This window comes from Stomoxys calcitrans, chromosome 4 (genome assembly GCF_963082655.1).
Source record: "Stomoxys calcitrans chromosome 4, idStoCalc2.1, whole genome shotgun sequence".
NCBI classification, from domain to species: Eukaryota; Metazoa; Arthropoda; class Insecta; order Diptera; family Muscidae; genus Stomoxys; species Stomoxys calcitrans.
In genome coordinates, this window is record NC_081555.1 from 54,120,261 (window position 1) to 54,136,201 (window position 15,941).

The 15,941-nt window shown below is 37.2% G+C and overlaps 1 protein-coding gene across 2 annotated transcripts in view; it reads right to left on the minus strand.

Moving 5' to 3' along the window:
- Nucleotides 1-428: 428 nt before the first annotated feature.
- The window catches only part of LOC106092835 (potassium channel subfamily K member 1), a 96,118-nt gene continuing 80,605 nt past the window's right edge, over nucleotides 429-15,941 (minus strand). For both annotated transcript variants that reach the window (XM_059366684.1, XM_013259763.2), the window contains one exon: nucleotides 429-14,166. In XM_059366684.1, the coding sequence (XP_059222667.1) occupies nucleotides 13,886-14,166 (281 nt within the window). In that variant the 3' untranslated portion in view covers nucleotides 429-13,885. The remainder of the gene's footprint in view (nucleotides 14,167-15,941) is intronic.

Consider the following 15,941-nt stretch of genomic DNA (forward strand, 5'->3'; position numbering starts at 1 on the left):
ACCTAACTAGCAAAATTCATTTCTGAACCACAATGCGATGGTCCAACCAATGTTTAGCTCTTAGGTTAGGTTAGGTTAGGTTAGGTTAGGTTTAAGCGGCGGTCTGCCATCAGACTCACTTAGACTTTTCACCCTGTGATACCACAGGAACAGAAGAAGGAAGATGCCTTCTAGATGCCTTCCAGATCACTATAAAAAGCCCAACAACTTGCGAATGTTCACATTTGCTAAATCAGACAGGTTCTCAATGAAATGAGAACCTAAAGTGGAACTCCTTCTGACAGCCAGCACGGGACACACTCAGAAGGTGTTCTATAGTTTCTTCATTAAGCTCTACTCAGTTTTTTATTGAGAACCGACTTACACGATTAAAGAACTTACCTTTAAGTCGTAGGTGCTTCTATAACTAAAGTTGAAAGACAATAATGTTTTTTCTACTTTCTACAATTCGATATTCCTTTATTTTACATAAATACATATATAGTTTAGTGCATATATGCCTGTATAGTACGAGTATGTATATCATTATCAGTGTTATCATCGTTTTTTTTATTTTTTTTTATATTGTATCAATGTCGTTTTTTCACAAATGCCAATGCTCTGTTTTTGGTAGTTTTGTCTTTAATGTTATTTTCAACATCGTCATTTTTGTCATCGTTTTGAATAAAATTGTTCATGAAATGTAATATATGTATATTAAGTATTAATTTCATGTTGATTTTTCACGAATACCTTATAATTTATTTGTGTATGTGAGGCTTTGTATGCATTTCTTGAGTTTTTGTTTTATAATACATTTAGTTTGATTTAGAAAGGCGCACGGGTGGAATTGTAATGGGAATGGGATAGGAGGATATGCGCTTTGCCTTTAATAGACAATAATATATTTACAATTATTTTCTACAGTGAAAAAAAAACATAAGCAGAAAGGAACGTAACATTTGCATATATGGCCAAGTAAAAATGTACTATGTACCAAAAAATTATTATATTAATAACTGATGTTTTGACCTTTGTAAGCTGAGCTGAGCTTTAGAGCAGGCCACTGTACCACAGAAGTTAATACGAATGCCCATGACGCTGAATGCTTGGTTTCGAATCCTGGTGAGAACATAAAAAAATGTTCAGCGGTGATAATACCCTCTTAATGTTGCCGACATTTATGAGGTACTATACCATGTAAAAATTTCTTCGTTCTACCGATGAAGACTAAACGGTAGAGTCCGTGGAGAGGCCGCGCACACTAATACTGCTCCTGGCCTCCATATACCTACCTACATTGAGGACAATGCTCCTACGGACACAGTTTGGGTTCTGGTCAGCTGGTGCGAGTATAAGAGACATAACCTTATGCTAGAAAGTGACGCCAATATATCGTAATACCTGTATGTGGGACCTTGGCGGACGACCTCATTGGGGACATCGTTGATGAGGAGAAGATAGTGTTGGCAGTCCATTTAAATCGGCCGGACGGTATTACCGCGGCACTGCTGCAGGCATCTTTTGGAGTCACCCTGCCCTCGCTGGCCATTTCCAAGTGGGGTCGAATGAACAGAGTAGACTTTAATGCACGCAAGACGCAGTGTAATGATTTATCACACAAACGATTTGCTGACTCAATCCAATCGTCAATATCTATCGACGGTATAGATGTTGAACATTCAGATTCTCTTGATGTTCTAGACATAAAGATAAAATGTGATGTCCGTTGGTCAAACCATGTATTTGAAGTGTCGAAAGAAGCATCCAAGTGTTTAGGCTTTCTTAAGCGTTGCAAGAATTACTTCACTCCCTCTGACCTTCTCAATATCAATACTGCCTACGTCAGGACGAAAATGGAATATAATTAACATGTATTGGCGTTCAGAGAAGAGCACTGGTGTTGATTGGCGACAGTAGGGTATTTAAATCTATTGTTTCGATTGAGCATCGCCGTAATGTGGGTTGTGTGACGCTGTTCTATTGATGCTTCCATGATGTGTGCTCCACAGATATTAGCCTTCTTATGCCTGAAGTAAGGATGTTCGTTAGGAATATTGGACTTTCTAGGAACTCACACCCGTTTGTTTTTAATTGGCCAGCTCACTGGGTCATGCATTATAGATAGAATTCTTTTTTTTTGCCCGAACAGTTCGTATGTGGAACAGGCTTCATGCCAATGTCTTTCCACTTGACTATTACATCCAGAAATTTAAAACTAATGTAAACAAACACTACTTTCTCTTTCCCCCCTCCGATCCTCGACTTTTCCCTTGCCAGCGCAATGCACTGCATTCATAGGGGACATCCCCCGCGTGTTGGTTGAAAAAAGGATTAGCGAGATCATGGAACGGTCATTGAGGACAATGAAGATGGAGCTGGTGCTCTTTACTAGCAGATATAAGATACCGGAGTTCAGACATCCGTCATTGGACGAAATCACCCTACAGCTGTCGAAGGAGGCGAAGTAACTTGGCTTAATCCTCTCTCGGAGGAGAGGAGACGTAAGGCAATGTGCGCTTTTTACTCCTGCAGGAGGATATTCGGTTGGAAGTGTGGATAACCCCCAAGGTGATTTATTGGATGTACACGGCCATTGTGAGACCAGAATTGATCTTTAGAGCACTGGTATGGTGGAGGGCCATGGATAAGTGGACTCGTACGAGGGAGCTAGTCCAGAGACTGGCCTGCATCGGAGTCACAGGAGCACTGCAATGCGCATCTTGAGTCCTTTATTCGGAACTGGTACGTCATGGTCGCTCTTAGGCTGAGGGTGCGGCCACAGTTCCATTATGGATGCTAGTGATGCGGAGTGTAGACTCAGGAGGATCTCCGACTATCTGGCACCGGTATCGATTGGGATTAGAACATTTAGAATTCATTTTCCCGGGAGGGACGAATGGAGGGCGTATGCTGTGTTGGATGGAGATGAGACTGCGATCTTCACTAATGGCTCTAAGATGGAGTCAAGGATTGGATTGGGGGTAACTCCGACGCACTCAATATCGGTATATGTCTAAGACTACCGGACGAGTGTAAGGTCTTTCAGACATAGGTCTGTGCCATTACAGAAGCCGTAAGGGAACCGCTGAGCGCTCCGGCCTGCCATCGACCGGAAGAGAACGAAGGAGTTACAGGCGTTCGAAAAGAGTTCGCTGAGCACATTGAAAGAGGTCATAAACGGACTTTGTGCCATAGGCAACACGGCACAATGACTTCTGCAGAAGTTGTTTTGATGAGGATGAGACTGTCGAGCACTTGTCCTGTTCATATCCGAGTCTGCAGGGACGGAGTCTCTTCTTCCTGGAGAGATTGTTCTTCTGCGATATGGGTGATTTTACGAACGTTCTTCTGGGTGGTCTCCTGAGATTTGTGAACGAAACGGTTCCGACGGAGGGTGCGATAGGAACCGACGAGGGAACATACGTGCTTGCGTGAGGGAAAGGCGTTTTAACTCCCCCGTTATGGTTCTCCATTCTTCCTATTTCTTTTTTTCATGTATAACCTCTGGATATGCTCCGAGGTCTCACATCTTCTTTCTTTGTAGGGTATCGCAATGGGCCAAATTGGCCTCCGGGTGAACTCACCTATGGTGGGCAACCCATTCAACCTAACCTAACCTAATGCATACACAATGTTCTTCTTCAAAATAAATTCCACATGCTCTGATTTATGAAATCACAAAACCAAGGTATTTATTCTCAATCTCTCATGCCTAATAACTTTACACTTTAAGTTTACTTGACTTTGCCCAAAAAACGGAATGACAGGGTTTAGAGTTATATACTCAAGCGGAGATAAGCTGTAATGGCGGTTGCTTAGCCGTATTTACTGTAGTTCAACTAAAACTCAGAGGAACAAAATATAATCCTTGTTACAACTGATCACGACGGACAGACACACTTACATATTACCAATAACTTATTAAAAAATATTATTAAGACAATAAATTGTTGTAAATAAAAAAAAAGTATTCTGTGGAATATTAGCCTGCTCACATTTTTGCTGCAGATCCTACTTAACAATGATACAATTGCATAAATATTTATATTTCACGATGTTATGATATTTTCATTGTAAGAGCCGATAATGCTCTTGTGGTCGGTGGAGTATATAACAGTGAACGTTGTAATAGTGAAACCATAATATTTGAATGGATGGATTTATTATCTATGGGTGAATTAACAATTTGAACAATGTATTCGTGTAATATGGTAGTAGTTTTTCTTTCTTGTGTTTATAACATTTAACAATAAGTGCCAAAAAGCGTAATAGGGATTGGTGTATCTGGTATTATGTATATTTCAGATTCGGTAATGATGCTTTAAGTAAAAAATTACTCCGATTCAGTTTATAAGAAGCGAGTGGAGTTTCATGGTGAATTTTCATCTTAAAAAAGGAATTTACCTTTAATTATATATTTAGTAGAATTTTGAATATTAAATAGGGTTTTATTGAAACGAATCCATTGCTTTCTTGTATAAATAAAATATCTTTGTTGTTTTTGTAAATATTTATGTATATATTTGACTTTTTGTTTTCTTATATTTTATATTGTAGTTGGTATACTATGTAAACATTTACGTGTATGTTGTTGTCATTATTATTGGTTTACACGCGCATTTGTGTGTATATGTAATGATTATTAATTATATTTGTTATTGTAGAATTCCTTAAATATGTCTCAATTGTAGTTTAAATATTTCAGTTATTGTAATTTATTGGTGTAGCAAAACAAGTTGTGAGTAATTTTTTGTGTTAATGGTTTACGGAATATATTTCTAATAAAAAAACAGAAGTTTTCGTTACACAAACAATTTTTAATTTGATGTTCTCACCCATCTAGAGAGGTTTAGAGACTCTTAGTAGTTTAGTGTTTTAAGTTAAAAAATATTCAAATTAGATTCGCCAGAAATTTAAAATATTAAAAAAAAAAATCTCCAAAGACAAAGTTTAACTAAAATTTTCCTAAAACACATAATTTCAATGAAATCTTTAATAATATTTTATAACAATTTCTTTAAGGATACATTTTTCAATGAAATGTTGACTAAAGGTAATCTTTCGGAATGGAAAGCCTAATAAACTCTAAAACTTTTTGAAGTTTCGATTTTTTTGCAGAACCTTTTCTTCCAATACTGACCCAAGAACATTTAATAATACATCTTAAAAATCAGTAAGGAAAGGCTAAAGTCGGGCGGTGCCGACTTATAATACCCTACACCTACCCTAAGGTACAAAGTGCGAGCTATGTCTAATTCTGAAACAATTATGATGGAACTCGCCGGAAGTTTTCAGATGGGTTATTAAACAATCCGTATCACATTTTGAGCAAATAAGTTCAAACTGTAATAATTACGTTTCACAAATGACAACATTATTGCCAATTACTCAAAATTTGATGAACAAGATTGGTCAAAAAATGCGATTGCAATGGCTCTAGAAGTGAAATCGGGCGATATACATATATGACAGCTATATATAAATATGAACCAATTTCTATGAAATTCATCTATAATGTCGAGAGTCAAGAAAAAATCCTTCCTGCCATATTTCGAGAGAATCGATTAACAAATGACCATTTGATTGCAATATTACTATAAATCGGACGAACATATATATGGGAGCTATGTCTAAATCTGAACTAATTTCGAGCAAACTTTGTCGTCGAGGAAAGCGTTGTACAAAATTTTGGGAAGATTGGTCAATAAAATCGCTTGCAGTGGCTCTAGTAGCGAAAATCGGGGGACATATATACATGAGAGCTATATAAACTTCGAGAGAATAGGTTAACAAATGTCGGGAGCAATAAGAAAATTCTTCCTGCCAAATTTCGAGAGAATCGCTTAACAAATGACCATTTTATTGCGGTATTACTGCAAATCGGACTAATAATCTATATGGGAGCTATATCCAAATCTGAACCGATTTTTTCCAATTTCAATAGGCTTCGTCTCTAGGCCGAAAAACATGTCTATACTAAATTTGATGACGATCGGATGAAAATTGCGACCAGTAGTTTGTACACAAATTAACATGGACAGACGGACGGACAAACAGACTGACGGACATAGCTAAATCGAATCAGAAACTGATTCTGAGTCGATCGGTATACTTATCAATGGGTCTATCTCTGTTCCTTTTAGGTGTTACAAACTAATTCACTAAGTTATAATACCTTGTACCACAGTAGTGGTGTAGGGTATAAAGACCGACCATTTTTGGCAAAAAAAAAAACCGAGATAGAAATAACCCGTCTGTCCTACCATAAACGTATTTCAGTTTTCCAATATCGACCTGATGACGAAGATTCGTCATAATGACGTAAAATCGTCTCATCTGGCAGCACAGTAAGTGATTGACTTTGGAAAACTAATTGTAGTCACCATAATATTGTCTAATCTTTGCGATGCATCATAATTTTCCACCATCAATTTTAAGTCAGGGTTCAACCAAATAGAGTTAGCAGAAAAAGACAGAATACAACAGCTTGTTCTGTAACTAAAACAATACCCGAGTATTTGCCAAAGGGCAATCGGTGATGTTTTCAGTGAGCAAATTTGGAAGTCCTGCTATATCTATCTCGACGATGTTATCGTCTATTCAGAGACAGCAGAGGATCACTTAGAGGACATCGAAAGGGTGCCTTAAAGTCTCTAGCAAATATGAGAATATTTGCGGAGAATTAAAGATGTGGGAGCATGGTTGTCAGATTTTTAGACAGATCCCTTAAATTGCAATCGAATTTCTTTAAAAAAAATCCCCAATTAACATGTTTTCCTCCTTAAGAACGACCCCTAAGAAAAAAAAGTGCTGATAATTTTTTTTTGTTTTTATAAAAAAGTTAGTTTTATGTCCTCAAACAAAGGATTGGTGCATTTTAATTTTGTCATTGTGGGCAATAAAAAAAAACTACGTGCAAAGTTTCAGCCGATAACAATTGCGGCTTACGATATGTAAGCTTTATTCATTGTTATAAATTGCAACAGAAGACTACGTGCATTTCATCCCAATCGGATAATAATTGCAGTGTCTGGGGACTTAGAAGTCAAGTCGGAAGACCACTTTATATGGGAGCTATACCGAAATCTGAACCGATATGGCCCATTTGCAAGTGACCCAACATTTCTAGGATATAGCTTCATTCGTTCAACTATTATCGTGATTTCGACGGAGCGAGGGAGGGACGGGAATGGATGGATCGACTTAAAATGTCGAGACCATCAAGAATATATAGACTTTATTGTGTCGTACATCAATATAACAAGGTGTTACAAATGGAATGACTAGATTAGTATACCCCCGTCTTATGGTGGTGGATATAAAAAGTTATCTTAGTATTTTGGATGCCGTAACCTTAGCCACCTTATATTGACATTTTCAGCTTTAGTATGATGGACTAAAGCCTATGTATATATTCATGTACAATCTCTCATCTGGAGTCCCCCGTGGAGCATACGCTATGACACCGAACGCCTGGGTTCAAATCCCGACGTGAAAATCAACAAAAATTTTCAGCGGTGGTTATGCCACTACAAATGCTGGCTACATTTGTAAGGTATGCTGCATTGTAAAACTTCTCTACCAAGTGATGTCGCTACGCACGACACGCCATTCGAACTCGGCATAAATAAAGAGGCCTCTTATAACTGAGCTGAAATTTTAATCGGACTGCACTTACTGATATGAGAGAAGTATCCCCGGATTCTTAATGGATTGTTCATGGGAAATTTAGTATTAGTATTTCTCATTTCGGGAGATACGTTCTACAGTAAACAGCAGTGTAGGTATATGCTTTCTGTTAAATCACACCTAATCCAAGAGTATTGGCCCTATTTTCCCTAGAAATCAAAATAAAACAGCAAATTGTGTTGGATACAGTAACAGAGCGTATTTTGCTTACGCATCCGCCATGTCTGCTTTCCATTTTTGACAGCTGTTGACAGCTGCTGTTACAGCAAACCGTTTTTGCCATTTTGAATAATGTATAAAACCATGTATGAAGAGTTCTCTAAGTTCCTCCAAAATAGAAAAATTGTTTGCTGAACCAACACAAAGTCTGAGGTTTTTGCTCAAACAGTTAGCATTTTCTGCTGTTTTCAGATGCTTAAAAGTTGACTGTAGCCTAAAAATGTCATAAACATTTTAGAAACCTTTTATTTAACATCTATTTTTAATTTTGTATTAAATAAAGCGAATGCATTTTTTCTCTGGATGTATGTAAAAACAGATATATAAATCCCGCAAAAGCCTCATTCACTTGCCGATTTGTTTTCTTCAAACTATAATTCACCTATGTATATACTAAACATGGTGGTGGTTAACATAGGTTAGGATCGGTTGAACTTCTGTGGAGCGCATTTTAATCTGTTACTTTTTGTTAAACAAGTATCGAAGGGAATGTGTTACTAAGAAATGTGTATGCATCAGCTGCTAATATGACTGTCGTTCTTATTAACACTCTGTGTTTCCTGAGTTCATTTTGATTTCTAATAAAAATCTCTAACTCGGCACACAAAAAAATATTATTCAAAGCTAAAGGTTTATTTCTTATATTCGTATTTAAGGAGGCCACCGTAGCGCAGAGGTTAACATGTCCGCATATGATGCTGATGCCTGGGTTCGAATCCTGGCGAGACCATCAGAAAAAATTTTCCTAATGCTGGCGACATTTGTGAGGTACTGTGCCATGTAAAACTTCTCTCCAAAGAAGTGTCGCACTGCGGCACGCCATTCGGACTCGGCTATGAAAGGCCTTATCAATGAGCTTAAATTTGAATCGGACTGTACTCATTGATATGTGAGAAGTTTGCCCCTGTTCCTTAGTGAAATGTTCATGGGCAAAATTTGCAATTTGCAAAAAAGGTTTATTTCAAGATATAAGGATTTTGGTAATGATTTCGAGCCAAAGAAGCGAATCTTCAAAACAAAGATGATATCTTTAAATTTATGCCGTTATATTCTAACGAACACAATCAACCGTTTCAAATTTCGACCGCTGCACAATGGGACGGGAAAAAATAGGTGGAAATTAGTTTGTCATTTTGGAACGGACAGAGATACACTTTTGTGAAAAATAAAATTCAAATTGAAAATATTATAAAACCAAAACTACTGAAGATATCGTTTTAATTTTTCACAAATTTGTAGATGAATATGTTTTTAAAAAAATGAGTAAAAATTTTGGCCACATTTCTTTATGAAAACACCCAAGATCACCACACTGTGGAAACATGTTGGCAAAATTGCAAAAAAAAATTCAATCCTAGGATGGCACAAAAAAATTTATTAATGCAATTAGTTTTTATTTTGGCAATGAAAATATGTAATAAAGTTGGGGGTCTCAGCCTTGTATTTTGAGAACTTGAAGGGTTTTCACAGTTTTTTTTTGTTAAAAAATGCCAATATTGTACTCCATAGATTTCCATTAGAGTTAACACAATTTATAAAAATTACACTTAAAACGCATCTACATTCAGTCTTCTTTACAGTACAGTAAAATTGATAGTGCTGGGCCAAGTTTTCTGTATAGAGACGAAACAATAAAATAACCTATTTTTACGAAAAAATGCCAAAAATTTACTTTTTTCACATTTTTTTTTTAATTTGTAACTCGCATATCTTTTTACTGAAGAATCAGACCTTAGCATATATCGCGACAAAAAAATAGTAAATTAGCTTTCCAAATCAGTTAAAAGATTTGAAATCGGTTCAGAAATGCTTTCACAAGTAACAAAATAAGAGCCTAGACTCTGCGAAAATTTAAAAAAAATTTGCCTTCTTTCACTCTTTTATTTTATCTGAGCCCTATAGTGGTACGGTCAGTAAATAAGTCCTGTGTGGGGGGATGATGGTACGGCCTTTCAGATATTTCGCCCCCAATGTGGATATCATATTGGTGCTCTACTTTCAAATACCTTTCATTTGAACCTTATACGATTTTGGACGACCCTCACGAAATTCGTCTTGGAGTGAACTACGACTTCGGTTGAATTCATCATACTATCGATAAATACTGGTCCTTGATGGAGCTTTATAGCCAAAAATTTAATTAAGTTCACTGTTAGTAAATCCACGTCGAAAGTTGTAAAAAAGAGGGATGAAAATGTTCACAATTTAATCTAATATTTCAGGCGAGATGAAACTTTTAACTTGCTGTAAACAACACAAATAGCGGTCGTTTGTCAAAACGTTCTGTGAACGTATAAAAATGTCAAGCTTTACAAAAGAGCTGTCAGTTGGAAGATTGCAACACATGGGTTGTCCAATCCCGAAATAGAAAAGGCAACCCTCGTATTGCTATGGTCGGTAAATATATCCGGTATGGGGGTATTTTTCAGATATGTACTCTAATCTCAAATACCTTTCATTTGAGCACCATATTGTTAGTTTTGGTCTATATTTCCATTTGGCGAGCTTTGGACGTGGGATGACCCCCCTAGATATCTCACTCTTAATTAGGATACCAGATTTCTGTTTTTGGGCTATTATAAGCAAACCAAATTTCGCTTAAATCGCCCCACCAATCTCCAAGATATGACGTTTTTTGAAAATAGGATAAGGAGAGTGTCCGTCATTTAATGTTTGGATGTTAAATAAACTTCATTCTCTTGGTTTTGGAGGTGGATTGGAGTAGCTAAACCCTTTGCCGCGAAAGTGAATATCAGATTCATAATCTACGCCCAAAAACCACATTTGAGTTACATATTGCTATAGTCGGTATGTGTCTGGTTTAGGGGGAGTTTATGAGGTGAGGCGTCCCTGAAACATTTGGCCATAAAACAGATACCAGATTAAAGTTCCTTTTTGCCTTAGTCCTCAAATATATCCAGTCTAAGCCCTGAAAACGGCTTAGTGCGTGGGTGGTCAAATTCCTTTTATTTGAGTCCCAATTGTCATTGGTTTAGGCCGTATGGGGTGAGACGACCCCCAAACACTTGGCCTCAAAATTGGATATCAAATTCTTTTTCTACTATTAAATACCAATTCTACTATCAAATACCAAATTTGGGCCCTTATTGCCATGGTAGGCAAATATGGCCGGTTTGGAGGGAGTTTAGGGGACGGACCCTGAAATAATATCAGCATCGTGCTGGATAACGATTTTTTTCAGCCCCATAATGTCAAGGTCATCAAATACGTCCTATTTGGTTGGTGTTATGGTAGTGGTCACGAATATTGATATCAGTTTCGTGCCCTACTCCCATATTGCCGTGGTCGGCAAATATGTATGAAATATCTTTCATTTTAGTCCCATATTGCCATGGCCCGCAAATAAGACCTGTTTGGGGGGTGTTTTAGGAGTGGGGCGGTCCTCCAAAAACTTATTCCCAAGATTAGATACTTGATTCGTTTTCTACCCTCAAATACCTTCTATTTGTATCCCATATTGTGGTGATTGGTATCTATATATATTTCGTTAGTGTTGGGGTAGGGCGGTCTCCTTAGGCACTCCACCCTACATTTGTATACCAATTTTTAGGTTTTAGTTTATTATCAGAGTAAGAACAAAATTTCGTTTAAAACCACCCATGTCCGATATGGGGCGATCTGAAAATTAAGGTAAAGGGATGGTCCGTCCTCCTGCTCCTTTATATATCAAAAATTATGTGCCCTAATTTCGCCATGGGTCCATTCTGCACCATATGTGAAAATTTCAAGAAAAACAGTTCAGCCATTTTGAGTCTGTACGGAACATACAATATAAACAAACAAACCAACACAAATTCATTTTATTTATAAGATTTTTAATACAGCGTTTTTTTGTTTTAATCGTTCCCGAGCAACAAAAGTTACCAATAAAATTGATTTTTTTTTCTTTTTTTTATTTAACATATATAAATTTTTGTTGTCCTTTATAAAACTTTTCGAATTTTAATTCATAATAGTTATGAACATTAACATTATTATTAATATCAACAAAATACAATATATAATAACAGTGTTCTTTCCATATGCAGCTTAAAAATAATATCAATAGATTTATTGTGAAAACAAGAAGATTCAAAGCTCTAAGCTTTCATATTTAGGACAATCCAAGGATACACAAAGCTTGACCTAAAGGGCGGATTCTGGTGCACACTACTTGGTGTACGGATTCATATTAAACAGTGCCTTATTCACTACTCAGACATTTATTACGTTACTATTTGACTAATTTGATGCATTTTCACAAAATGACTTTTAAAGCTTGAGCTTCAACATGGACTATTGATCAGGATAATAATAATAAATGCCAAATGTGAATTTTGTTACAAGTTCATATTATTTTGAATTGTGAAATTAATCTGAATATATTACAACACATGACGGCATATTTACCTAAACGACACCAAATCCAAGTGAATATCAAATTCTACATTGATTGAACTTGGAATTTAAATGGATTGCAAATGAGTTGAAATTCTCTTGTGATAAGATCATTTGGACAAAAAAGTTAGTACAGAAAACTTTTAGCAATAAAAAAATGTAAAGCCGAGTAAGTTGTTTGAGTTGAGTAAAGAGTAACAACCTCCATCCAAGATATGTGCTTTTGACTAAACCTTATTTACCTTATTTACCACGGTGGAGCGGGGGTTAGTCTGTCCGCCTATGACAAACATCCGAAAAAAAATTTTCTCCTCCCTCACAGGCGACATTGTGAGGTACTCTGTCATTTGAAGACAATGGTATGACAGCGATGTAAAAAATTCTTCCTAAGCAGGGGTCTACTCGGATTAAGCTGTAAAATTGAGGTCCTGTATCATTGAGCTTATACTTGAATCGAATAACAATCATTGACAAATATTCCATCCGTTCCTTAACGGTAGTGGTCTTGGACACTTTGTTTCGAAAAAACAATGTATTGATTAAGGAATCCTCAAAGAATTCTAATTATTGCAACATTTCAAATAGTTTTCCTTTTTCCATCCATCTGTTGTTTTGGAGAACGATAACATCCGAACGTATTAATTAATCCTGTTGGGATTGAAGGGGAACGCTGACAAGATTTATCTGCCAAGTTAGTGAAACGGAAAGGACGGTAATACTGCGTTAGTATTTACAAAGGACACTGACGTACTACACGCAATTTGTCTAAGTTACAGGCCATGTTGTGCTCAAGTTTTATAAGTATACTGGAACTTAACTTTTCTGTTGCTGATTGTTTAACATCTATAGCAATGTTTTATTTTAGGAAAAAAGGAGGAAGGATCCTTGACATATATGTATGAGTATGTGTAGGATAAGTGGGCTGAGACACCTAAATTCAGTTCGATCTACGGTATAGATACTTATGCAGGTAGATATGCTGGTAGAAGCACTTTTATTATTACTAGTTATGTACGATCATCTTGCGATTAACCTTAGTTTGTATGAAGTAATAGCAAGGTTTTTTGTCTAAGGTGTATATAGTTGTAATGAATTTTATGAATAATTGCATGCGTTAGTGATTATGTGATCATTTCGTAGATATGGCTTCTCTTTTCAGTTGAAGAAATCTTTACACGATGTGCATATGTACGATGTAGTGAAAACCTAAAAAGGGAGGCAACCAGCTTGTGCCCAAAAAAAGTGTTTAAATGCTGATGCCATTTGTTTCAAGGAAATTGTAAAGAAAACACATCGTGAGCAGAGATCACTATTTTAACATTTGATCTAGTTTTTTGCAATAGTATTTTAATACGTACATATGTATGTGTGTTTGCGTCCTGTTTGTGTTTGTTTTTTTGTAGATTACTATACTATATGATTCTTAAAAGATATCGTATGGTGTCTGTCTATACTCCAATTTGATTTGTGATCGAGACCAGTATGTCTGTGGATGTAGGAGCGTTGCAGCTTCAACAGCCCCTACAAAATTCATTATCATTCTTGCCGTTGTTGTTTTACTAGACGTTTATAATCTCCTTCAATGCTTTTCGTTTTCTTACGGCAGGCGTAAATCTCTACTGTGCGATGATGATGAGGGTGCCTCATCTGGACTTGGTGAATCATCACCATGCGGACGTATGCGTACAACAGCTCGTCGGGTATCTTCATTGCGCTGTGGCATGTAGAGGCCAGATGGTCCAGAATAGCATGTGACGTTGTTGCCCGATAAGCGTAGCTTCTCAGTTTCTCCGTGTGTGCTTTCAGTGAAGAGTTGACCCAGATTTAGTTGAGGAATATCATAGAAAATTGTCAAGACCAACATCATGGCAATGAGACCTGGAGAGAAAAGAAAAATGTGAGAACTTATTAATTGAGAGAAGTTGAGCAATTTCAAGTTCATGGATGGATGAATGAAACGGTTGCCAAATTGGAAATCTACAACAAATTTGAAAAAATTTTACCCAAGAATACATGAGCGAAAACGAGGGTACGATTTTACGAGAGAGTTTGACAAATTATTTGTCGAGTTTTTGGGACTTAAAGATTTGACCCAAAGACAACTAATATAATGAGATGCCCAATTTTCTAACTATTTAAGGTACCAAATTCTTAGGTGAAGGTTGCAAGTAATGACTTCTGCAGAAGTTGTGAGGACGTCAAGGAAGAAGAGGCTAGAGAACATATTCTGTGTGTGTGACCCGAACTGGCAGTCAGAAGGAGTTCCACTTTAGGTTCTCATTTCTTTGAGAACCTGTCTGATTTAGCGGATGTGAACATTCGCAAGATGTTGGGCTTTTTAAGCGATCTGGATGGTTGAACGGACGGTTAGAGCTAGAAGGTATCTTCCTTCTCCTTTTGCTGTTGTATCACAATGGAGAAAATGCCCAAATGAATCTGACGGCAGATTGCCACTTAAACCCAACCTTACCTTACCTATTGGCTCTCAATCACTATAAAAGTCATTCGATCAAGGCAATTTTTTTTTTGTAAAGGTATATTTTTTGTGAAAAAACCCCAAATTGATATTCTAGGTTTGGTTAAGATAAGGTTAGGTTAAAGAAGAGGGTGTATCTTATAAACCGCTCGAGATATTATGGACATACACCTAATCCAGCAATCGGCTTGTTATGCGCTTTAAGTACTAAAGCTCTTTTAAGTATAAACCTCCAAAAAAATTTAGGTCAGGAATTCCATGCTGCTCACAAATGGAATGAAGAACAGTCATTCCACGGCCCTATGTTAGTTCAAGTCTGAGATTTTTTCCCCACTTCATTGCCGAAGTCTGTTAGCCGCATAAGCCGGGCGAAGTGACGTAGAAACCGCTCCAACGCAATAATCATCTTCTCCACATGCCCTATACACGTTATCACACATCTTTTTTGTACAAGTGAGCCCGTAGTCCTATGCTTATTATCATCTTCTTATTTCCTTTCAGCATTAGCCTCGTCGTCTCATGATCCGGATTTTCCCATATGATTTTCGCTGACCGTTTTACTTTTTCATGGTGCAGTTTCTTTCCCCTAAAAAAACCATATCTTTATCTCGGAATAGGATAACCTTTTACGCAAAAATTTTAAAAGCCTTCCAAGGATAGCTATGATTGGATTTTCCATTAGGCGGTTGGTGGTCTGGGTCTGTTACCAGTGGAGCGGTAGATCTAAAGGCGAGGGATAGGCTCAGAATGGACTCTAAAGAGCCAACAGCTGCTGTGGTGGCATTAGACAGTATCATGTTGACTACACTTCTTACAGATGTGGGTGCATTGGCACCTGTAGTCATGTAGTCAAGAGTATTGCTTCAACCGAACAACCAGTTGTCAGACTGACGAATGAGAAAGAGAGGGATAATCCAGAGGGATGCACAGTTTGTACCCAGCCTTTAAGTAAAAGTGGTGTTTCAGATTCAGACTCAGTCAGCGACAGGACCAATGAAACAGTCATCGCAGCCGAATCCAGACACGTGATGGTAATAGTGAACTAGGGCTTTGCTAAGCTACAAGAAGACCGAGAAAGCAATTCGGGGCACGACGAAGAAAACTGAGTAATTTGTACCGGCAGCGCAATCGGTCGAAAGTGCAGAATGCTGGTAGGGATAGAACTGATATTAAAACC